This window comes from Podarcis bocagei (assembly GCF_964188305.1).
Source record: "Podarcis bocagei genome assembly, chromosome: 14".
Lineage (NCBI taxonomy): Eukaryota > Metazoa > Chordata > Lepidosauria > Squamata > Lacertidae > Podarcis > Podarcis bocagei.
In genome coordinates, this window is record NC_138139.1 from 22,790,773 (window position 1) to 22,816,894 (window position 26,122).

The 26,122-nt window shown below is 42.9% G+C and overlaps 1 protein-coding gene across 1 annotated transcript in view; it reads left to right on the forward strand.

Annotated features, from left to right (window-relative positions):
• Nucleotides 1-26,122, forward strand: part of ADAMTS17 (ADAM metallopeptidase with thrombospondin type 1 motif 17) — a 189,044-nt gene that overhangs the window by 61,146 nt on the left and 101,776 nt on the right. The window contains 1 exon segment of the mRNA XM_081171354.1: nt 16,904-17,009. Coding sequence (XP_081027480.1) covers nt 16,904-17,009 — 106 coding nt within the window.

Consider the following 26,122-nt stretch of genomic DNA (forward strand, 5'->3'; position numbering starts at 1 on the left):
CTTTCATCCTGCTTCTGCATTTGGACTCAAGGGCAGCAATTGACGAAAATCCCCATCTTGTACAGGGACAAGAATAATGAAATTATTAGACTGCACCAGCACTGTATTCACTGTATTCTGAAGATCATAGGACAGTTCCCACCCACCCTCTCTCTCTCACAAAGGCGTAGCTGGGAGGGGGGGTTGTGGCACTGGGCACCACACCGCACTTATGGTTGGGCCTGCAGCGCGCCTGAGCCATGCGTCTCTCCTGGGAGTGATGTGGTGTCTTGGGTGCCTGCAGGCTCTGCACTGCCTGAAACAGCAGTGTGGGGCTTGCGTCTGCCTGCCACTTCCCCTCAGCCGCCCCACAGCTGAGGGGGAGGCGGCAGCCAGACTCTTTGGATGCTCCACAAAGTGCGCTCTGTCCCCGGGCACAGGGTGCACGTGGTCTCCTGGTGCCCGAGCGGCTAGCTATGCCTCAACTGCCTCCACCCCCTCTCTCAGGTTTCAGGGAGCCCCACAGGCAAGTAGGTGATCGCCCCACCATGTACAGCTCTAGCTTAACCCAAAATTATTGGGACAAATAACAAGGACATCTGTTTGATTCAGCAAAGCAATTTTTATGATAAATTGCATGTGAAAAGAAGCTATATTTTAATCTTTAAACATCTCCTATCCCTGCCATCAGCCTCCAGACCCATAAAGTCAATATAATCATAATATATTATTCAATACAGCATGTCAAAAACTCCCTTCTGGGAAAAATGGATTCAGCGTACGGCTTTGCAAATAGAAGGCAAGCCGACACAATGCAACTCATTTGTCTCTAAAGCCTGTTAAGATCGTTGAGTTGCAGATCCCCAAGATAAGCAAGCTAACATTGTTCTCCTACTCATTCTTCTGTGGTCTCTGTGTTGAAGCCAAAATGTAATTTAGAGCTTTCATTTACATAGTCCTTTTTGTACTGCCATGTCTTTTTAAAAGCTGTCTAATGCATTTACCGACCCACGTTAGAAGCTTTTTGAAAGGGAGTGTTAGTGAGGTCAAGGCCTTGGCCGGCTGTTTCTTTCCAAATCAGATAGGACTGTAGAGATATGTCAGTGCTCAGTATAAAATATGATAAAACTCCCTGTGCACGCCACCCAAAACAATTGACTATTGGAATTATCAGCATGTAGAAGTGTGAGGAGGTGAAGCCAGTGGAAAAGTTGGCCCTGTGAGTGAAGATGCAAGGTGTCTAAATTGGGAAACATCACCACGCCATATGCAGCAGCATCAGTTCAGAGTTCAGACCTTCAGAATCGTTCCATTGAGACGGTCCAACTTGGCCTTGACCCAAGTAGCACAGAAACAAGTTGTGTCTTGCCAGCTCAGTGTCTGGATGCTTGTAACCTTTCTAAAAATAAAGGACTACTTCTGAGAGGAGCATGGCTCCTTCATTTTACTTATACCCTTAGGACTCTGAAAATGCAAGGAAAGCTGATAAGACATTCCTCAACTCGACTAAAGTTTATTCCGTGCATTTCCACACGGTCTATATTTAAACTGGTTTAGTACTTTTTTTCATCTCTCTGGGAAATTCTTACTACTGGAATTCTGTGAGGGGGCCCTCCAGTCATCAATTTTATTGTTCGTTTGTGACTTTTTGTCCTCATGATGCTGTTGGGACGATCAGGCTCAGTTCTGCTTTCCCTACAGCTAAAGGCAGGACTTGGAAAGACCCTTTCCTGAAATCCTTTCCTGAAATCTTGCTGCCAGTCAATTATCTAATTCTGAGCTGATTTGTACAGGTGCTCACCTTGGACTCACAGAAGCTGTTCAGTCCAAGTTCCTAAGGCAATTTTTCTCCGTCCCATCCTGTGTTCCAAATGCTTCACTGCTCTTGGAGGCTAATCTTCCTTCTGTTGAATTACAGATTTGGCATAGGACATTTAATTATTGGTTTTGGCTGAATTTAACCCCCACCGGTCTATTAACCCTAGTATTGAGAGACCATCGTGAAAGTGCCTGAGTGACTAAGTGTGACTAAGAGTGTCATCCAAAAGCTTTATTCCTCTGGCTTATCACCAAAACAGTTATTAACATTGGGCTTCAGCAAAGCAAAGAATGTAATTAGACAGCACCTATATGACATTGAACGACAGAATAATTTGCCCTCCATAAAGTAATTTAGTCCATGGTATGATTATTTTTCACCCAGTCTTCTTGACACATTGGCACCATACTTGCAAAAGTTAACAGTTCTAAGATACAGATGTGCTTTCACTTATGCAAGACTGAACATACTGCCTTCAGCTGTACTTGAGGGTCGATTTCAAAAAATTCTGCTAGAAAACCATTTATGTCCATGTGGAGATGACAGTATTGAATCAGTAGCTCATGTACTGCTAGATTGTGCTCTTTATAAAGATTTGAGGAGTGAGGTTATTACCCCTCTACTACTATCTATACCAGGCCGCTCAACCATCGCTACTGTGTCATTTTTTTTTTGGCAAATAAAGATAACCAGGCAACAGCAAAAACTGCTAATTTTTAAGCAGCGGCAGGTAGAATAAGATCTATTTAACTTTCTAACAATGCTCAGCTTTTTTTTTTAAATAAAAAGAAAGCCTATTGGTTCACATGTTTTATCTGTGGCTAAAGGATCATGTATCAATTCTGTCATTTGCATTGATATAAACCTCCACAACATATTCTGTATAGCTCTGTTCCCCAGGGGAGTGGGTGGCGTTGTGATCTAAACCACTGAGTCTCTTGGGCTTGCTGATCAGAAGGTTAGCGATTCAAATCCGTGTGACGGGGTGAGCTCCTGTTGCTCTCTCCCAGCTTCTGCCAACCTAGCAGTTCGAAAGCACACCAGTGCAAGTAGATAAATAGGAAGCGCTGTGGCGAGAAGGTAAATGGCATTTCCGTGTGCTCTGGTTTTCGTCACAGTGTTCTGTTGTGCCAGAAGTGGTTTAGTCATACTGGTCACATGACCCAGAAAGCTGTCTGTTGGCAAACACCGGCTCCGTCGGCCTGAAGTGAGATGAGCACTGCAACCCCATAGTCACCTTTGACTGGACTTAACCATCCAGGGGTCCTTTACCTTTACCTACCTCCAGTATATTTTATCTTATTGCTATGGCAAGTGGCTAATGCAAATAAAGTTTCTATCTGTCTATCATCTGTCTATATCTATCTATCTATCTATCTATATCTATCTATCTATCTATCTATCTAATTCTGAGCTAAATGGACTAGTACAAGGGCTTTCAGTGTGGTTGCCCCTGTTCTGTGGAACAGCATTCCTGTCAAGATATATTTTTTTCTTCTGAATACCTTTCCCACAGCTGGGTGAAGAATTCTCTGCCATGGGTGTCCATTTCGTTTTTAAATTTATCTTCTGTTATATATTTGTGCTGCCATATTGCTATGAAAGTTGATAGCAATATTAATGCTTCCTGTGCTCCTAACTTCTGCTTTTTCTTCTTCATTAAATTTATATACACCCCTTCGTCAGAAAACCGCAGGGTAGTTTACAAAATGCAACCCGTGTCACTATGTGTTTTATCTGTGCAACATACAAATTAAAACAATTATATGAATGCAACTCTAATACCAAACATTATATAACAAAACACAGATTCTCATTAACAGCAGCAGCATAAAAAATAAGGAGAGGAGAAAATCAGCAGCAAAAAAGCAGCAGTTCCCAGTCGCTTGTCACAGGACCACAAGCAAAGAGAAATAGGAGAGGAGCCCTTTAGCCCAAGCAGTTCTCAAATTAATAAAATACCTACGGAGTGGGAGGTTCAGGAGACAGATAAACTCTGCTGCCAGCTGCCAGGTGTTGCCCTCCCCCCCTGCTCCTGTCTGCATCAGCCTTTGTGTTTGAATGCTGTGGGCTTCGAAGCGCCAGTGATTCTTTATGATGAATTCCATGATACTCTCTTGCTCAGAAGTCTTGCTTAAGACTCGTGTTTAGTCCCATCATCTTTCCCTTCTCCCTTCTTTTTGCACTGCCTCCTTGTCTCCATCCAAAATACTTTATTGATACAGATGGTTTGGACAAACTGGAAAAGAAGGAAGTCTCTGAGTTCATCTTAAAATACAGTGGTGCCCCGCAAGACGAATGCCTCGCAAGACGAAAAACTCGCTAGACGAAAGGGTTTTCCGTTTTTTGAGTCACTTCACAAGACGAATTTCCCTATGGGCTTGCTTCGCAAGACGAAACGTCTTGCGAGTTCTTGAGAGTTTGTTTCCTTTTTCTTAAAGCCGCTAAGCCGCTAAGCCGTTAATAGCCGCTAAGCCGCTAATAGCCGTGCTTTGCAAGACGAAAAAAACGCAAGACGAAGAGACTCACGGAACGGATTAATTTCGTCTTGCGAGGCACCACTGTACTGACTGAAAAGCTTACTTTCGAAACTGCAAAGTTTGCAGAGCAGTTGTCCTTGGTACATTTTCATCTGGGGGCAGTTTTATTTATTTTTTATTTATTGAATTTACATCCTCCCCGCTCAAGGAGCCCAGGGTGACAAACAGATCTATAATTTAAAAACAAAAACGAAGCAAAAACATTCTAAAACAGTTTAAAACATTCTTAAAGCAACTACAATTTTAAACTTCTAAAAGCAGTTATATTTTAAAAAACATTCTATAAGCGATTTTCGGCCTGAAAAGCGAGATGAGCGCCACACCCCATAGTCGCCTTTGACTGGACTTAACCATCCAGGGGTCCTTTACCTTTTCCTTTACCCTACCATGGATAAATAATCTGAACTTTGGCCTTTTCACTCTAGGCATCAGCATCCTAATTGCAGTGCCTGAGCCTTGGTTAAGGATCTTCCTGATCAGCCCTCAAAATATTTAACAGTAACTGAAATGTTGAGCAAGGAAATGCATTTTCATTTCTACTTGATTTCTAAGCAAGCAGAAGCAGCAGCCTACACCTCCGATACTCCCTAGGGTTGTCAGAGGGTGGGATTGTTTTGGAATGTGGACATCAGCACATCAAAGCTGAGTAAACATTAAGATGATGCTCTACTTCCTCTGCTTTGGCTAATCCCATAATTGAAGGGGCCACTGTGTCATGCCAGATCTGTGGTGTTTATTAACTTGCTCTTGGGCCTGGAGAGGGAATAGGAAGGATTGTTTTAATGGGATAATGAGTGTCCTGCTGTACAAAGAGCAGATGTCAAAATGAATGAGGGCTTTTCCTGCTTATCTTGCTTTCACTCTGCCCTGGTCCTCTGTTATGACTTGGCAGGGGGGCAGTTTGATGAGGATAAGCACATATATACATATGCTGACTTTCTTTAAAATACGGAGGAAAGGATTCAGGCAGGGCCTTCCAAGCATGAGGATAATAGCTCTTTCTTGTCAAAGAATTGATCACCACCTTGGTCCAACCAGCTTCATCTCCTTGTTGGATTTTGTAAACCAAGTGCATGAATCTAACAAAGCCATTTGTCCAAATCTTCATGTTGTGCTATCTGAAACTTTACCATTATTGTTATTATTTGGGTTGGTGTTTTTTTTTAAAAAAATAGATTTCTTACCTGCCATTCACCATGAAGTTCTGGGGCAGTTTACTACAATTTTAAAAATACAATGGGTTGTTAGTCCTACTCAGAGTAGATCTATTGAAATTGATGGACATGAATACCAGGTTCAGTGGCTGGTTGGTTTTCAGCTAAGGTTTACTCTGAGTAGACCCATTAATGATCCTAACTTAGCCATTTTCAGTGGTACCTTGGGTTACAGACACTTCAGGTTACAGACTCTGCTAACCCAGAAATAGTACCTTGGGATAAGAACTTTGCTTCAGGATGAGAAAAGAAATCTTGTGATGGCTGCGGGAGGCCCCATTAGCTAAAGAGGTACCTCAGGTTATGAACAGTTTCAGGTTAAGAACAGACCTCCAGAACGAATTAAGTTCTTAACCCGAGGTACCACTGTTCAACTTAGTTGCATACTGTTATAAACACTTAAAACAGATTACAGTCAAGCTGTGGTCCTAAAAATATTGTTATGAGTTTGTGAGTGCCAGATACCTATAATTCCTGGACCCAGTAAGTGTTAGAGTTTAACCAATGCTTGGAGTGTTAAACTAGGTGTCGAACACTGAACCCTTGGATTCAGCAGTTTCCTGATGAGGTAATTGCCTGGGAGAGAAGCCATTCAGTAAACAGAGGAAAGGTCAGACGGCAAATGCATGGGGCCCCGCACTCAATTCACAACTCCTAGTCAGTGAGGAGAAGAAGGCAGCGTTTGAATTAGAGTTTTGAAGGTGTAATCTAGGAGGGGGGGGGAGTTGCAGGCGGGTAAAGGCAGCAAGCTGAAGAGAGGGTCAGAGCACGATGGTTGCTTTTTAAATGAATCCTGCCATGGGATAAACAAGACCCCTGTGGACTGTTAATGCTGTGATCTCCTCCATCGTAGGCTCAGGTTGTATATATGTGTAAATAAACCATATGTCATAAAGACACCACAGTCTCTGCTGTGCCTCATTTCCAAAAGGAAACACAGACTCTGGGTAAGTGCATGGAACCCCTGGAATCTTGCACCGCTCAGAGATTGAGGGGCATGCAACAATACTTATCTTGGCTATCAAAGGTCAGGGGGAATTATGTATTCAGCATTCAGCAATACTAGACTGTTCAGTATTCTGGAGGCCTAAACAGACTGACCTGCCACAATTCTAGAATCTAAGTTATGGAAGACAGAAGCAAATTTACCCTGAATTCTGACACCACACTAGGTCCTTGGTCCTTCTGTGCATTTCATATGTTAAAAGAAAGTACTTCTTCACACAGTACATAGTTAAACTATGGAATTTGTTCCCACAAGAGATAATAATGACCACAAAGCTGGATGGCTTTAAAAGAGGATTAGACAAAATTCATGGATGAGAGGGTTATTAATGGCCACTGGCCATGTTGGCTGTGTTCTGCCTCCACTCTTGGAGTGGAGTATGGCTGAATACCAGTTGCTTGAAACTGCAGGAAGGGATATTGCTTTTGGGTTCAAGTCCTGTTTTTGGAATTCCCATAGGCATATTTTTGACCACTGTGAGGACAGGATGGACCTGGACTAGATGAACTCTCACCTGATGCAGAAGGACCGCTCTTATATCCTAAATGTCACGGTTTATGGTGATGGATCTGTGGTATTGGGCACACCACATCCAAAGCATTTCCTTGCAGGCATGAGTTTGGTCATTGGGCACATTTACTGTAATAGAATTTTTAAAATCACTGGTAGAAACGTTTGTGCCTAGTTTTTAGCCCTGCAAAGGAATCTTCATCGTCTACGTAGTTTAGAATTGGTAAAAGCTTTATTTGTTTCCAGTGTGGTTTTCATTAACTATAGTGACAAAGACAATTGTTGCTAAGGACACCAGTTTCCTTTCATGGAAGTGAAATCATAATACAAACCAGAATTTGGCATCCTGTTGTCTAACCAAAGTTGGGACAAACTGATCTGTGTCAGCAGATGTTAACCCCTTGTTCTTGCTGAGGTTGAATTCTGAGAAGAGGTTTCAATTTATGGATCCAAAGGGCACTTCTCTGAAATTCCAGAGCATAGAGCGAGTTAACACAGAAACCTATAGGTGAGCTTAAATGTGGTCAGAAGCTTTTGGGTGACTGTTGCAGCTTTTAACTCTGATAGCTAAAAAGTAACCATACAGAGCCCCTGACTGCCCATTTCTCCTAACCATCTACACTTTCAGCTGCAGATTTGGTCTACAGCTATTTGCTCCGGTTGGTGGCTGGACTCCTTCCTTTATTCCCGACGAGCTGGGTGACTGAGCAGCCTCGCACCTAGATTTTTCTGTAACAAGATAGCAGCCTCCTGAAATAGCAGAGGGGAATCAAGGAAGTTGCAGTGAAATTGACTATCCTGTGACTTCCTTGTTCTTATCTGCTGCTACAAAAACCAGATACTGCCATAGGACAGGTGAATAAGTGGTCAGCTGCACCAAGAGAAGACTGAAATTGAGCTCTGTATGATTAATAATTGCAACTGATAGCTGCGACAGTCGACTCAGAGATTCTTTCGCAAAATACAGTGTGAACTGGCCCATGGAGTTCTTTGAGGTTCTTGGAAGGGGAAGCTTATCTGTGACTATACTGGTCTAGTTAAAGTTATTGCTTCTTTACCTATTTTGCGTCTTTCACCCCACCCCCAAAGAATTAGAGTTTTCCTTGACAAATTAAAAGTAGCAGTTAATTTTTCATTAATTAACTTGCTAACAGCGCTGATTACACAATTCTTGGCTGTCAACAGGAGCTCCTGCAAATAATCATTAAAGGATTAATGGAGGGGGAACAGCAGGGGTCAGCAACCTTTATCAGCCGTAGGCCCCTCAGACCATGTGATGGGCCGGACTATATATTTTTTCCGGTGGGGGGGAGGGGGAATGAACAAATTCCTATGCCCCACAAATAATCCAGAGATGCATTTTAAATAAAAGCACACATTCTACTCATGTAAAAACACCAGGCAGACCCCACAAATAACCCAGAGATGCATTTTAAATAAAAGGACACATTCTATTCATGGAAAAACACGCTGATTCCTGGACCGTCCGCGGGCCGGATTGAGAAGGCGATTGGGCCACATCCGGCCCATGGGCCTTAGGTTGCCTACCTCTGGGGAACAGCATTAGCCTTTACATCCACCAGCATTTGATGTATCACCTCTGCAATTAGGCAATGTCCTCATGGGCTGGCTGTGTTGCTTTGCGAAATTGTAAAGGGCTCCTTGCAGTGCTAAGCAGAGTCCTTTTTAGCTGGCAGTAGAGTCAGCAGCTGCAAAATGTTTACATGTAACAACTGGGATAAACCCATTTTTTAATAGTTGCGTGCAGTTTTTCTGTTCAAGTCTAGATAGCATCATATGTTCAAACTCAAACTCAGAAGTTACATGCTGCAATTACGCAATTTCCCTCAGGGAGTAATTTTTAAAGGAACCCTGCCAATACTTGAAAATATAGCGCTGATGTTGCTTTGGCTGGGCATCTGATGCTCCTGTGTCGGGGTTGTTTTTAACATTAAATCATGCTGGTTTTTGGAAATGAACGAATTGGCTTAGGTATCATCTGTAAGACAAGAACTGTATCAAGTAAGACCCTCTCCCCCGCTCCACACCCCCAGCCCCAGCTTAAACTAAATTGCAATAGTTGGTGCGGTTACATAGACTGGATATCATACAGTAAACCTTGCACAACAGTGGCTGAATTTGGAATTGATCAAACACCAAAGGAACACCAACTTTGGCTTCTCCCGCTGATTCACTTCCACATAAGCTGATTTAAAATGTGGTCTCTGGTGTGTGGTTTTTTCCCCAAAAAAAGATTTCCCAACCAAGCCTGTAGAGACACACACACCACAATTGTTCAGCCCAAATATATGAATTGATTAATTGGAGCCATTTATTCAACTCCATATAAGCATAACTTTAAAAGGCATAAGACCTTTAAAAGCCATCCTCAGCTTGAAAAACCCACAGGTCTCCAAACTGTGAAACATGGGACTCTTAAGAGGCAAGCTAGACATAATGTTAATATTCTCTCTCCCTCCCTCCCTCCCTCCCTCCCTCTCTCTCTCTCTCTCTCTCTCTCTCTCTCTCTCTCTTTAAATAGCACCAGGTCCCAGCTGGTATCTTAAAAACTGAAAATTAATGTTGTCAAGTATTTCTGTAGATAATTGCCTTGTAAACCTAGTTGTGGCCTGAGAGCCCATCCCATTTGTGTAAGAGTACAGTGGTACCTCAGGTTAAAAACTTAATTCGTTCTGGAGGTCCGTTCTTAACCTGAAACTGTTCTTAACCTGAGGTACCACTTTAGCTAATGGAGCCTGCCGCTGCGCCGCCGCCACACAATTTATTTTCTCATCCTGAAGCAAAGTTCTTAACCCGAGGTACTATTTCTGGGTTAGCAGAGTCTGTAACCTGAAGCGTCTGTAACCCAAGGTACCACTGTACCTACAAGTGTGACTTGCAGTTTTTAAAAGTTGCAGGAAAACTTTTTCTGTCTTCTGGTCTCCCTTCTCCAGGTTCTGCTGAGATGGGTAAAGTACAGGTAATCATTATCCAATCATGGGTCTGTCTTTTTTCTGAATTGAGTGGCCACTAAAGTATTCTCCACCTTATTCTCTGAGGATCTTACCAGAGATTTGTGCTAGATGTTTCCCCACTACTATACCAGAGGAATCCTAGACCTGCAGAGTTGAGAAGGGCCACGAGGGTCAAGGAAGAGAATAAAGCCTATGTGTTGGTAGTGTTGCTCAGGCAAAGCACTTTTGGTCTTGGACAGCCCTTCTGCATTGCTGGATACTTTCTTATTGAACAAGTAGTTTAACTGACCTGCATGACTGTGCACACACTTGTGTACAGTCCTTACTTCTCCACTTTGTGTGTGAGACATTTTGCCCCAGGGGAGTAATTTTAAAATGGCATGTGTTAAGTTGTGGGCGAACATATCAGACGACACAGCGATTCTTCCAAAGCAGCTCTTTATTTGTAAGCTGGAACAGAACTGAACTGAGGAGCTCAGCCTGCTTATATAGAGCTCCAGAACAACGTAACTGTTGCAACTTTCTAAAACTATCCAATCACTGAACGTCACTTTCGATTCTTCATTTGCATACAAACTATCCAATTACTGAACGTCACTTTCGATCCTTCATTTACATAATTATCTACAGTATCCCCCTGCTGGCCCAGGGTGAGAACTTCAGTACATAACACCCCTCCCCACCGAGATAAGGCGTTAGTTACAATCGTAATGGTTTCCTTATATACAGCACTACACGTAATGGTTCAATTAGGCACAAAAGCATATCGGTTACATTTCACATACTTAGACCAACAGTGATACATGTCCAACAACATAGTCCTTTAAATAGGTTGGGCGCTTGGAAACTCTGCCAGACCGCCGGGGACTGGTAGCCAAGTCTGGGGGGCCACCCAATTCTTCCTGAGGCTGTGGTGCGACCCTAGATGGCGTTGAAGCCAAGTCCCCTGGATCCGCTGCTGTGGGTGGAACCTCCGCAAGTGGGTTTGGCGGAATGTCAGGCACGGCAGTGGTCTGAGTCTGTGGTAAGTCTGGCAGACCCTCTGAAGCGGATTGGTTCAGCTCCACGCCAGCAGTTTGCGAGAGAGGTTTAGGTGGAGCCTCACCATCTGTAAGTGTCTGTTCCAGAGCCACAAGCGCAGTTGGGGGCACCACGGTAGTGTCCAAGTCCCCAACCCTGCGCCTAAACTGGTCTATGTGCCGGTGCCACAAGCGTCCGTCTTCGAGTGCCACCTGGTACGAGCGAGGTCCAGTGACTCCCACTACTGTGGCTGGCACCCAAGGAATGTCCCCCACAAAGTTCCGGGCAAAGACCTGGTTTCCTGGAACAAATGACCGTGGCGCATTGGCACAGCCTGGTGGTTCGGCCACGGCAAAGTCTGGGTGCAGCCGGTCAAGCGGGGATCTGAGGCGGCGGCCCATAAGCAGTTCGGCAGGACTCTGCCCTGTGGCCGCATGAGGGGTGATGTGTTGTACGAACAAGTATTCGGCGACCCGCTCTTGCCAGTCTCCCCGGTCCAGGCGCGCCAGTGCCTCTTTTCCCGAGTGCACCATTCTCTCTGCTTGCCCGTTGCTGGATGGATGAAATGGTGCCATTAGGGCATGGCGGATGCCCAGTCCCAAAAGATACCGCTCAAAAGTGCCTGACGTGAACTGTGGTCCGTTGTCGGAGACAAGGACATCAGGACACCCATGCGTCGCAAAGAGGCCTCGCAGCACCCGGATGACGGCCTCGGTAGTGGTGGAGGGCATCAGGGCCACCTCCAGCCATTTGGAATAGGCGTCCACCACTACCATAAAGGTCTGGCCGTGAAAGGGGCCGGCCAGATCGATGTGCACCTTCGACCAGGGTGTCTTGGGCATCTCCCAGGTGTGTCCCTTAGCTGCCGGTGGCGCCGGCCTCGATTCTTGGCACGCTTGACAGGCAGAAACCCAAGCAGTGATGGCATCCTTACTCCTCTCTCCCTGGGGTGAAAGGGTGAAATACTGGTTTTTGTCTGCATCTCAGAGAACAGCCTCTGAACTGAAAGGAAGCTGCCCAGCTAAAACACTTCTTATCACCTGCTGACACACAAGAGGAATTATTTGAACATATTGCCCCCTCCCCCAAGTCTTAAGAAAATCTTTTCCAAGGACTTAGGGCTAATAGGGACATATTTCTAAAAGACTTAATGGTAAAAATGGACCCATGGTCAGTTGTTTCATAGTATTATTATTATTCATGCACCCAGTATATTTAACTTTTATTATTCATTGTCCTATTTGTGTTATTGTCCATTGTCTCCTTATTATATACAGTATATTTTTTAACATTGCAAATATATTTTAATATTTATGGGTCTTTTTGCTGATTGTGTTCTTCCATATAGGAGCCCTGATGTTCAGTTTTGTCCTCTGGATGCTGTAACAAACACCTCATCATGTAATTAATTAACTATACCAGATACCCATATAAGCCTATAATTCTCATGTAAGCCTGAATTTCAGCTTTCCTTGTACACCACCCCCTTAATTGCTGGCAATTTTCACTTATTTTCTTTTAGCACATAAGAGTATGATGGCCAAGCTTTTCCCACCAAAGGTTTCAAAAACTGCAAAACAGCAGAACATGATGGAAAGTTGCCACATAGAGGCCCCTGCATTGTACTTGGCTTGTTAATTAAGTTTTAGTTTATTGGCAAAAGGTAGAAGATTTTCTACTCAACTGCATCCTCCATAAAAGGGTAAACTATCTGCCCCCTTTTTAACATGCCAGTTAAGAAGGGCTTAAAATTGGTTCTTTACTGAGAACATGTCCAAAAGACTCTGAAGCTGAATTGTGCTAAAACAAGGGGTGTTGCTATGCTGTGTGTCGGCTTATTTCAATCTGATAGGATATGGCTCTCATTATAGAAGGGATTTGATTTGGCACCAAGCATGCTGGCATGTGTTAAGCACGTTGTGTAGCTGGGCTCACACCATAGGTGAAAAGCCCTTTGGGGCTACTCTAAAATTCTGTGTCTGCTTTCCCCCCAAGATACTGCTCCAAAAAAGAATAAGGATGATCAGAGAATCTACAGAGTTGTAGAGTTGGAAGGGACACAATAGCACAACCCCCTATAATGCAGGAAGCACAACTAAATAATCCACTCTAAGAACTTCCACTGAAGGAGAGTCCACTGTTTTCTCAGGCAGTCCATTCTACTGTTGGACAGCTCTTACTGTCAGCAGTGGCAGAGGAAGGGGTGTGTGGTAGGGGCGGTCCGCCCTGTGTATCACCACGGGGGGGGGGTGACAAAATGCCGGGCGGCACTCACCGCGGGGCCTGCAGCGCACCCGAGACACATGACTCTCCTGGGAGAGACACGGTGGCTTCGGTGCGCGCAGACTCCACGCTGCCCAAACAGTCCGCCTGCTGCCTCCCCCCCAGCCGTAGGGCGGCTGAGTAGGAGGAGGCAGGCAGACTCCCGAAGCCCCGTGGCGCAGCTTCCTCCACTGCTGACTGTCAGAAAGTTATTCTTAATGTTAAGTCTTGTAATTTGAACCCTACTCTGGAGAAGCAGAAAACAAGCTTGCTCTATTTTCTATGTGACATGCAATAAGAACGTATAATGTAGACTAATTTCACAGCATGAACCCAAATATACAGTTACTCCATTTTGTATGAACAGTCATGAGCCTTTGAAAGTTGTCACTGGTAAGGGGGTGAATATTATTCTATTATTATTAATAAAAATTTATAAGATCCATAAGTTCATAAGATAAATTCTATGTTATTATGTTATATTATGTTATATATTATATATTATGTTATATTGCATTAAACAATAACAACCTTATAAACAAACTGGATGAGAATGGCCCCTGTAAAGTGCAGCTGGATCCATTGTCTCACACTATTAAAGGCAACTGAACCCCAGGCCACCTCTGTGTGGGAGAAACATTTATTGCAAGTAAATAGATCTCTTGTCTCTTAGCTGGGGGTGGGGAAACTAAGCTTGAAATAATTAAAGCTGCTATTGAAGGATTGTGGGCTTTAGTTCCCCCCTTTACAATTAAATAAGGTCCTAATTAAAGTAAAAAAACAAAACAAAAAACTTTAGATGGGTGCATGTTTTGTTCATACATGCCTGAAGTGTTTACCTAGCTTTCTGAATGTTGTGCTTTCAGCAAAAGGTCACCTATGAAACCTTTTGGAAGCAGGTACCCAGAGAGGTAATGAAAGCAGAGTGAATAAAGGATACTTCCTTTATGAAAATTGGAGTGGAAGTGACTATTTCTATCATATACTGGATGACTATGTGAATATAAGTTTATTGATAGCTATGACAGAGCCAATAACAAAATTCAGACAGCTGATGCTCTTCTGAACACCAGATGCTAGGTATTATCAGCAGGTGATAGAGGTGGGCATGAGGGTAGATTGCTCTAGTGTGCCCTGTCTGTGGACTTCCATGAGAAATTTGATTTGACCACTTTTGGCCAACAGAATACTAGGCTTAAGTTGTCAATTATATGAACAGTCTATGTCAACTGCAGGCCTATGTTCCATTTGATTATGAGCCTACATGTCGGAACAGGCTTTTGGGCTGGCTGTGCAAAATATTTACACATATCCTACCCTGCAGCAATTGCAGCCTCTGAGCATGATGTGGTGCTGGTTATGCAGCAACTTGGGCTTGCCAATCAGAAGGTCGGTGTTTCGAATCCCTGCGATGGAGTGAGCTCCTATTGCTTTGTCCCAGCTCCTACCACTCTTCAAAAATATTTGCACTGGCGTTCAAAAGCACACCAGTGCAAGTAGATAAATAGGTACCACTGTGGCGGGAAGGTAAACGACATTTCCATGCGCTCTGGCTTCTGTCATGGTGTTCCATTGTGCCAGAAGTGGTTTAGTCATGCTGGCCACATGACCCGGAAAGCTGTCTGTGGACAAACGCCAGTTCCCTTGGTCTGAAAGCGAGATGAGCGCCGCAACCCCATAGTCATCTTTGACTGGACTTCGCCATCCAGGGGTCTTTTACCTTTTATGCAGCATCTAGTAATCAAAGTTAGATTTTTAATTTTAATTTTTAAAAAGCATAATCAATATTACAAAACATAAGAGTACAGTTGTATTTTCCAGATGAATAGAGAGTCAATAATGTCACAGAGACTAGATTATGACACATAAAGGAAATCTCACCAAATGGCATCTTCCTTACCCTTAGAAATGTGTAATTTGTGAGTTACTTTCACTGCAGTAGCCAGTCTACATTTTCTTGAACCACAATGGGAGTTTAAGTTATGTACTGGACCAAATAAGTTATCACTGCAGCCAACATCCAAATAAGAAGTTCCTTAAATCAGAAAGTTGCTGTTTGATCATTCCACAGATTCAAAAGGGCAAGTTGTGGGGAGGCCTGAATGGAAAATTTAATTTTTAAAAATATTTCTTTAAAAAAGTCTGTCCAAAATTTAGATGCCAGAGGGCATTCCCATTGGAAGTGGGAAATGTTCCCCTGCTACTGCAACCACAACAACCTTTGGGATATTTGAAATCATATCAGAAACGGCACAGAAGTACAGTGCCACCTGTGCAGATTTTTTAAGTAATATCCCCTTACATAAGTTGAGGTTGATTTACAGATTGTAGGTGTCCATATTGCATTCCACTTAGGGTCATCTAAGCGGAGGTCCTTCACGCAGGTAACTTTAAAGCCTTCTAATGAGCCTTTAGAGATATCAAGAAGTTCCTTATAAATGATAGACCTGGGATAGCTCAGTTAGTAGATCATGAGACTTAATAATTGTGGGTTCAAACCCCATGTTGGGGGTTGTACTTAGATGACCCTTGTGGTCCCTTCCAACGATTATATGAATTTATAACAGATACCAGTTCTCTGCCTAGATGACCCAGATTTAATAAATCCTTGAAATTTAATGAGAGGTCTAGTCTCTTTTGACTCAAGGGCAGGATCAGCCTGTAACTATTGTCACTTATAGATAAATAGCCAATTAAGCCCAGAATTTCCTACAACTAGCCTGACTTGCTATGTTCTGTAACTTTGATTATTTCGTTTTGTTTCGTTTGTAATTTTGATTTTGCATAAAAACAAAAACAAAGTTAGACTACATCTCAACATTTGGCTTCCATTCCTAGCTATCATAGACCTATGTATCAACAGTTTTTATCCATCTTCATGAACTTGATTTTAAAAGAAAAAGGCACTTTACAGTGTCACGTGGCAATAAATGTTAAAGGCTATTGATACTTGCACCAAGAAAGTACCGTATTTTTTGCACCATAACACTCACTTTTTTTCCTCCTAGAAAGTAAGGGGAAATGTCTGTGCGTGTTATGGAGGAAATGCCTACGGATGGCATGCCTACGGATTTTCCTCCTCTAAAAACTACGTGCGTGTTATGGTCGGGTGCGTGTTATAGAGCGAAAAATACGGTACTTCCTTTTCGTTTCCCTTGAACCTGCTTCCATTCAGATTCATTAAATCCCAAGTCCTAGCATCCTCAAAGCAGGGGCAGATACCCTGTGACCCTCCCGATGTTGAACTTCCATCAGCCTCATCCTCACTGCCAACAGTCAGGGATGATGGCAGCTATAGTCCAGCAATATCTGGAGGGCTACAGTTTAGCCACCTGTCTTAAAATAACTTCTCTCTGCTTACTGTTTTGATGATTGTTCACGATTTTATATACCTCTGTCATACCCCTCCTTTCCATCCTGGTGCACCTCCTCCTTGGAGCAATCTGTGAGCAAATTGCTCAGTATTATTCCTTAATGACTCATAATTTTATTTCTTATGACAAGCTGCTTCAACGTGTTTGTGAAAGGCATGAGCTGCTTTTGCTGGCACTGATGGAACCCTTCATTATCTTTTACAGGAATTGCATACCTTGGAGGCATCTGCAGTGCGAAGAGGAAGTGTGTTCTTGCAGAAGACAATGGGCTGAACCTGGCATTTACCATTGCTCATGAATTGGGACACAAGTAAGAGGTCACCATTATATTTGCAGCAGTGTCTGAGGGTGTTGTGACTAGGGTTGTCCATACAGGTTATGGATTGCTGCTGCTGTTGCAGCAGCAGCTAGTATTCCTAGTGAAATTTCATATTTGTTGTGACTGGATGGTAGTGAGTATTTCTTAAGCAAAGCGTAAGTGAACTTCCAAAGAAAACCAAATATTTCAGTGAAACTAAATTAGTTCACCATTTCCCAAGGCGGTCTCTGGATTTTACCAATTTGATATTCGAGGTCATTTTGAAAGTTCCACCCTTTAGATGAATTGCTTTAAGGAATTCTAAGAAAAGGCAAGAGAGTTTCTGTAAGACCAGCAGAAGAACAGCAACATTTCTTAAGCATGCTTTTTGTACATTGCTAATGTACACTCTGACAATCGATAGAACATTTATTATAGATGAAGTCTATATTTACACAAAGGCAGCATTGACTGCCCCTACAAACTTCAATCATTCCTCTACTGTCCAAAAATCTTCTGGATCCGGCAAATAATAGCAAATCAAAAATGCATTTTTAAAAATCCAAATGTGAATAATTGTTGAAATGCAGAAACCTAGAATGTTGAGTAGCATATAGGTCTAACTAAAATTGCTGGTATAAATTAGCTATTTGTTTTGAAGATTTGCATTTAATAATTTTAAAAAATTAAACAATGCAAATACAAACTTATGATTAAGCTGTGTCTTAGTCATATTGGTCATTGTGATACAGTTGATGGCTGTCTGTCCTTTGCAGTATTCAAAGTTGGCAGTGCTGCCTGAAGCCTGATAGACCATGGTTATAGAGAATGTATTGCTGTTGCACTGTATCCTACAAATATCCCATAAGCATAGGTTTGTTCAGGCTCGGGGCACACAATTATCTATCTCTATCTATCTATCTATCTATCTATCTATCTATCTATCATCTATCTATCTATCTATCTATCTATCATCTATCATTTGATATAGCTTGTATTGATCCATTAAAAAAAAGCAACTCACATTGGTTTTCCACTGATAAAAATGACTATGTATGTTGAGCTTAAGGATAAAGAATTTCAGTAGTTATACATCAGTGGAGTAGATGCTTTTAGGTAAAGGACCCCTGGACAGTTGAGTCCAGTCAAAGGCGACTATGGGGTTGCGGCGTTCATCTCACTTTTAGGCCAAGGGAGCTGGTGTTTGTCCACAGACAGCTTTCCAGGTCATGTGGCTAGCAGGACTAAACCACTTCTGGTGCAACGGAACACCATGATGGAAACCAGAGCACACAGAAACGCTGTTTACCTTCCCGCCACAGCAGTACCTATTTATCTACTTGCACCAGAGTGCTTTCGAACTGCTAGGTTGGCAGGAGCTGGGACAGAGCAACTGGAGCTCACCCCGTTGTGTGGATTCGAACCGCCAACCTTCTGATCTGCAAGCCCAAGAGGCTCAGTGGTTTAGACCACAGCGCCACCAATCTTCCTGGGCTACGAGTGATTGCCAAAGAAAAAGAAGGTGCTTTTAAGGAGAATATTTATTTTATATACTTTGCAAGGATTATTGCAACACAGAATGTCAAAGCAGATGCAATATTATTTATGAAACCATCAGTGCACATGCCCCAGGAGACTGCAAACTATTTTTTGTTGTCTTCAGGGATGACCGCCAAGGAAACAGAAATACAGTCATACCTCGAGCTGAATGTTTTTTGGGTTTCGCCGCTCGCGCATGCGCAGACGCTCAAAATGACGTCACGAGCATGCGGGGAAACGGCAAAACACAACCCGCGCACACGCAGATGTGCCGTCGCAGTTCAGGATGCGAACGGGGCTCTGGAACGGATCCCATTCGCATCCCGAGGTACCACTGTAGTTGCCGATTGGGCAACTACAGAAGCTTGTGCTAATGCAGAAGCTGTAAGCTCAGATTTCTCCTTGTTGTGAGCAGGCTTATTTGATGGTGGGAAATGGTTTTGGAAAATGTTCGTCAGATACGTTTCCCTTACCATGGCCTTTGACACCTGAAATGTGTGTTTTCAGGGGCCCCTCTATTCCTGTGATTGTAATCTCTTTAAACTCTTTTTAATTTTGTATCTGGGACCTGCTGGAGATGCGTGGGTAAATAACAATGATGGTGGTGATGATTATGATTATGATGATGCAGCAGACGGCATCAGATACCTAGCCCATCCCTACCAGTGACTGGTGGTGAGCTAGAGGTACCACCTTTTCTGGAGCATTGAGAGGGCCTGTGCATGATGCTGCACAACATTCTGGGGGTGGGGCTCTGAACATTGAGTCTGGCACCCTTTTGGTGAGCAAAGGAATGAAGAGCAACTACATGGAATCTAATTGCATGTATGTTTACCCAGAAGCAAGCCCTTTTGGGATCAAAGGGGCTTATCCCTGAGAAAGCACGCACAGAATCACACCCTTGGTTAGGAATACAGACTGAGGTGTTAAGCTATGGGTGCTGAACCTTTGGCCCTCCGGGTGTTGCTGAACTACAACTCCCAGCAGCCCCAGCAAGCATGGTCAATGGCCGGGGATAATGGGAGTTATAGTTAAGCAATATCTGGAGGACCAAAGGTTCCCCCACATCTGTGCTAAACCAACGGCTTAAAGGAAGAGATGGATTTTGAGGTTGGAAATTCCTCTTCTATCTGTTAGCAGAACAACTAGACTAAAGTTGATGAAGTCCAGGGAAAAGAAACTTTCCTGATAACAAACTGAACAAGAATAGAGTATAATGAGGAGAAACTTATTTGCAGGCCTAATTGAGAGCAGGGAGACATATTCAACCACACAAACTGAGGTAAACCTCCTTCTCTCTCCTGCCACCTGCCAAATCTCAACCATCTTCTCCCTTCCAAATGACTAGAACCTCCAGACAATCAGAGTCCTCTGTCAGCCAGACCAGTAACAGAATTAACCCCTTAAGTCACACAGCGAATGATTCTTGCATTTGTCCTTCCAACACTGTCCCTTCAGCTACATTTCCCACGAACCTTCTTCAGAAGTCCCAGGAATGACTTTACGAACTTCTGCAAAAGGTCAGAAAAAGAATCAATGATTCTATTTTAAACTCATACACTTGCATACCGCAAAAACTAAAATGAAAAGGGAAGAAGGGGAAAACCCTCAAAAGAAATCATTGGACACAGATCTGCAAACATTTTTACTGTTTGCATGGTCCTGATGATGCATTACCTTTTAATAACAAATATTTGCTTTAAAGTCAATCTTTAAGAAGAAGAAAATCTTTGCTGAGTTTAGAAGCAACATTTCCCCCAAATACATATTTTGAATACTTAAAGGAGTGGGTGAAGTTTGTATGGGGTTCTACATCATGCCTTCATGTAAAAATGAACTCCACTCATAATAATCATAATATATTTGAGGCTTATTGTACCTGATAGTGTTCAGTAACTGTAAAAAAGAAATACGTGGCTTCTCAATTCTTGATGGAGTACTTGGGGCAGGTACAGGAAATATTTCAACTCCTACCAGACTTGACAAGATGAAAACAAATGTCCTGTTCCCCTTCCGTTGACACTGAAAGGCGGCCGAGCCAAACTGGGAATGGTTTCAACAGAAGTGAACGATGGGAAGCCTTGTTTTTATTTGAACCATATGAACCAGGCTGTTATATCAATTCTCAGCCTTAACAACACACTAATCTTTGAGCTGTAGGGTGAGAACACCATTGTTCTGTGTCAAAAAGATTTTGCAGAAACTAGCTCAGTAGTTTTCCAGCTTCTGAAGAATCCACATTTATCATCACCATCATCAATATTATTATTTATTAGCTTTCTTAGACATGGTTTACAAAACAGTCTCAAAACAGGCAGTTTAAAACATACAAAATATAAATAAAAATATAGCAAGGACACACAACCATTAAGCTTACCATACTAAAACCACACCATTCTACAAAAACCTGAAATACCACTCTCATAACTTCAAGTTAGACAGATGCTGGTAAAAAATTAATAATCAATCCATTAGTCTCGGGATCTGGTAGGTACTTGTCAGCTAAGTGTTAGGGTCCTGAGTTGTGTATGGCTTTATAGGTTAAAACCAGCACTTTGAACTGGGCCTAGAAATGAATAATTAGCCAGCGCACTTGGTCCAGAATTGGTCATACGTGGCCAGACTGGCTGGGACCCATTATCAGTCTGGCCACTATATTCTGCACTGCATTCTGCAGTTTGCAAACCATCTTGCAAGGCAGTCCCATGTGTTATTGTAGTAACTTTACCTGGAGGCAGGTATTTTGGCACCTGAGGCAAACCACAAAATGGTGTGCCCCCTCCCCACCAAAGAAGGAGGGGTGAGTGAAGATCTACATCAGCACACCCATTTGAAATCTGTCTCGGAGCCACTTCCTTTGTTACCTTAATGGCCCATGCTTAGAGGGCCATTACCTCACCATGAAGCTAACCTGGCTATTCCAGAAAATGAAACTATGCTGGATCCAGGAATTAGAAGGGGACTCAGGCACACAGACACATCCACATCCTACAACTCATAACAGTATGCTTATATCTGTAGTATGGTTAGGTTCTTCTTTGTACCTGGTGCCTTCATTACATATCTTTAGATGCCAGGCAAAAAAATGTTCCTCTACAATTGGCTTTGGCCAATTAAACAATCTATGGCCTCTTGAACTGTGAGGGTGGGGTATTGTTTTTGTTTGTTACCATGTTATGTGTTTTTTCTGTTTTTATATTGTAAAATGCCCTGTGATCCTTGGATGAAGGGCAGTATAGAAATATAATAAATAAATAAGATAAAAATAAGATAATATATATACCCGGAAATTCCAATGGAGAAACATAATTCAGCACATGTAATATGTCTGATGAAAAGTTAGGTATCCTCCCCCCAAAGTTCCTTGCCAAAAATACCTAATCTTCCATATTTGTAGCTTTCAGCAAAATCTCTTGGTAGAGCTTCCTGGTGTGGGTTAAAAGGGTAAGATGTATTGCTGCTTGACAGGAGGAAAAACAAATGATGTCTGTTCAGATCAAAGTTTCAGTTTTGGCACTCACAAACAACCTCGGCTGTTACGCTGTGGAAAAAGTGAATGAGCTTACTAATTGATGTGTCGGATTCTGAAATCCTCCACTCGTGTTGCTTGGATTTACTGCAAAAACATTGCTACAGACAGCTGCTTTATAAAAAGTTTCAGGCAGAGTTTATTCTAATGAATGAATCCATTAGAGAGTGGATTAGTATATACATGAAACATCTCCTTGTGTATTGAAGCTATAGATTCTCACATTGCTCTCTTTCTTTCTTTCTTTCTTTCTTTCTTTCTTTCTTTCTTTCTTTCTTTCTTTCTTTCTTAAAACCCTGTTCTTAAAAAAAACTCCCCGCCTCCTATGGAAGTTGGATTTTTGGAAGGCCACATATTTATTTATTTCATAAAATGTATACACTACTTGATTGTAAAAAACCTTAAAGCGGTTTACAAAAAGATAGAACAATAAAATTGAGGAAAAAATAACAACCATACAAAAGTTAACATACTAAATTGGATTAAAATTACCTCAGCTTTTAAGCATCTGGGTAGCAGGTTCCAAAAAGGGTACAATGAAGGTGTCTGCTTGATTTCAATAGGCAGGGAGTTCCCAAGTGCAGCTGCTACTACACTAAATGATTCTTACAAATGCAGAACAGGTATTATATGGCACCTGTACCACTGCCATTTCCAGCAATTAAAGCAGTTGAGTGGGCACAGGTGATATTTAGTACCATATGAAAACACTCGTAACCGGCTAGTAAAGTGAAAATCCAGCATCAACATTACTAGTTGTTAAGATAAAGGGGAAGTCCATTGACAATGGTTTTCAGAATGGAGGCAGGCACAGAAACATGTGAGAAAGAACCACATTATTTTGGCCCAATATACTTTATAGTCCACCATTCTTTCAACACTCTTCCACTTGATGCTCCTGAAAAGCAGAGTTTGGAGAAGATACAATCCTCTGCTGTCTTATCCCCACAAACTAGTATATTGCTTCTGTTCATGGTGCTATGGTTAATTGATTTGGAAATCCAGATTTTTTAGTTAAGCAGCACCAGATAATGGTGTTATTTAGATGCATCTGAAAACGGATTTAAACTATTTTCCTTTGTCTAGACAGAATAATGGACAAAGGGCCCCTCCAGACTGTTGTTTTATTGTGGGTGTATTCTGCAAGATGTTATTGACACAGTAATAGCGATTAATGGTGGATTTATTCTGCTTTATTGGTTGCTCTTTGATGCTTCCCCTGTGCTAACATATTTTTGCTGTCCGGAGAGGGCTATAGCGCAACACAAGCAGAACAAAAATAGACCAGAACATTTGTGGCATAAAAAGTTACGGGAATTTGGCAGGATGTAACAGCATATGCACTGTGTGGAAATGAAACAGTGTGACTGCCTAAAAACTTTTGCAGATGCAAATGGTATTGAAAGCGGGACTGTGTATGACCACTCCAATAGCATAATGAGCACAGATCATTGTGAATTTGCAATAAAAAGGAAGGAGCCCATAAACTTTGCAGAATGTTTTATTGGCCAAGAAAGAGAAGGGAAAAACTACATGGTTCCATGCAACTTCTGATGGGTACCCTTCCTGCCCTGAGGCTTGCACACAAATATCTTCATGTAGAGCAGAGGTTGAACCAGGAATGCCATGGTCTAAAGCAGTCTTCTGCAAACCCAAGTCTCCTGTACAAGTCATATCATCCCTAAACATTGACCATGTTTGCTGGGGATAATGAAAGTTGTAGTCCAACAATATCTAGGGACCTAAGGTTGTGGAAAGGACTAAAGTTAGAAACTGTCCCTGCCTGCAGTTTTTTGCTGTCCGATTTTGGATTAGCCACTGTAGGGGCTGTGTGTGTGTGTGCTTGAGCTATCGTTCTCCTCCTGCTGCTTCCTGTTCGCTCTCCCAGCGCCCCTGCGGCTTTAGGATTGATACTCTGTGTGTCTCTCTGTGTGTGAAGGATCGTTCTCCTTCTCTTGCTTCCCGTTCACTCTCCCAGCGCCCCTGCACTCTCCCAGCACCCCTGCGACTTTAGGATTGATACTCTGTGTGTCTCTCTCTGTGTGAGGGATCGTTCTCCTTCTCTTGCTTCCCGTTCACTCCCCCAGCGCCCCTGCGACTTCCAGTGCCCTGCGACTTTAGGGCCGGTTCTCTCTCTCTCTCTCTCTCTCTCTCTCTCTCTCTGTGTGTGTGTGTGTGTGTGTGTGTGTGTTTTGACCTCACTGCGCTTGTTGGGGGAGAGTGTTGGTCGCAATTTTTCTTGATTTGTCTCAGAGTGGTTACTATCGTGGTTTCCTTTGTTTGTCTTAGTGCGTTGCTTTTATTTATCTTTAAGTGTGAGTGTGAGCGTTTCGGCAGCTGCCGAGCCGGAGAGGAGGGAGAGAAGCAGAGCCTGCTTGTTTTAAAGGAGCAAAGCGGGAGAGGAGAGGAGCCTCTCCTGCATTATTAGCAGCATCCTTCTCCACACACCCCATGCGTGCTCCTTGTCCCTTGAGTGCTTTTCCTTCCCTCCCACTTAAAACGTGGTTACAAAGCACGGATCCACATGGATCCTCAGGATTTTTGCACTGGGTCACCCCAAATTCACCATCAGATCACATAGCATGTCCATGGCTACAGCCTGCACCAAAAAACACACACACACACACACTGTTTCATGGGGCCGCAATGGCGCAAAAACGTGGTTACAAAGCATGGATCCACATGGATCCTCAGGATTTTTGCATTGTGCTACCCCAAACTCACAGTCAGATCACATGTCTGTGGCCACAGCATGAACCACAAAAATCATACATCCACTGTTTTGTTTAGAATATTTTTTTCTTGTTTTCCTCCTCTAAAAACTACGTGTGTGTTATGGTCAGGTGTGTGTTATAGAGCAAAAAATATGGTATTTAAGCACCCCAGACTGTGGGTGCACCCTCCCACATACATTTACCAGGAACCATCTCTAAAGTCCTATCCCAATGTTTCTTGGGCAATCACTGCACTCAGATAGGGATGTAAGGAGGTAGTGATTTCTATCCTGCCCTGTGTTTGTTGCAACCAGCACTCTTTCCCACCCACTACAGTCCAGCTTCCACTAAACCCTACATTATTCATCTTGCTATCTGCTATGGCCAAAATAAACATAATTATTTAAATAATGTTTGTGAATTTTTTAAAAAAATATGATAGCAAATGCTGCTTGTTTTTGCTTGCACAATTTCCATTTCTGACCTCAGACAAACATGTGAATTGTGGCAATTTCCATTCCTGTTTCTGCTTCCAACAGAATTTTCTGACATTCCTACATGGACCGTCCTCATCAGGCATAGAATCAGGGAACAGAGACACGCAACATCTGTCCCTGCAGTTGCCAGCAACGTGAAGCCTTTGGATTGGCTAGGCCCAGTATTAAATGCCACAGGACAAGCATTCTGTCAATGCCTGCTCAAAAGAGCAGAGCCTCCTGCTTGTTAATCTCCACACTCCAGCACAAGCACTCACCTCCAGCAACATACTGCAGGGACCTTGGGTTTAGGCAACACACATTCCAAGCCGTATTCTTAGTTCAACTGCCTTTGGAGCATATTGAATCGGACAATCTCATTTGCCATCTCTCTCCCCTCCCCCTTTTCATCGCTGTGTAATTATTTCTTACTCCCAGGAGATGGGACCGCTGGGACCCCTTTCATTAGCTTGCCATTTCTGATGCATCTTGTTGAACTGAAGGTTTAGATGAGAGCTTAGGGAGCTTGTGTCTGGAAGACTTTGTCACGCAGAAGTCTGTAGGAGCAGAGAAAGATGTCAGAACACAACCACAAGCCTGAGAGCAACTTGTCTCCAGCAGTTACGAGGCCTGCACCAAATTATATCCCGCTGCACACAACCTGTGTATGCAAGCTGGAGATGATAGAACGTGGGCACACAAGTGAGTTTTCTCAATTCCCCAAGCAGGAAGTCGAAAAAAGCAATTATCCAGATGTGTGAAGTGCAGAGATTTGCCTGTAATACATATTAAAAAATTGAAATATTTCACAAGGGACCCTTGGAACAGCCCAGAATAAATGGGAGAGAGATTCCGGTATCTTGGCCA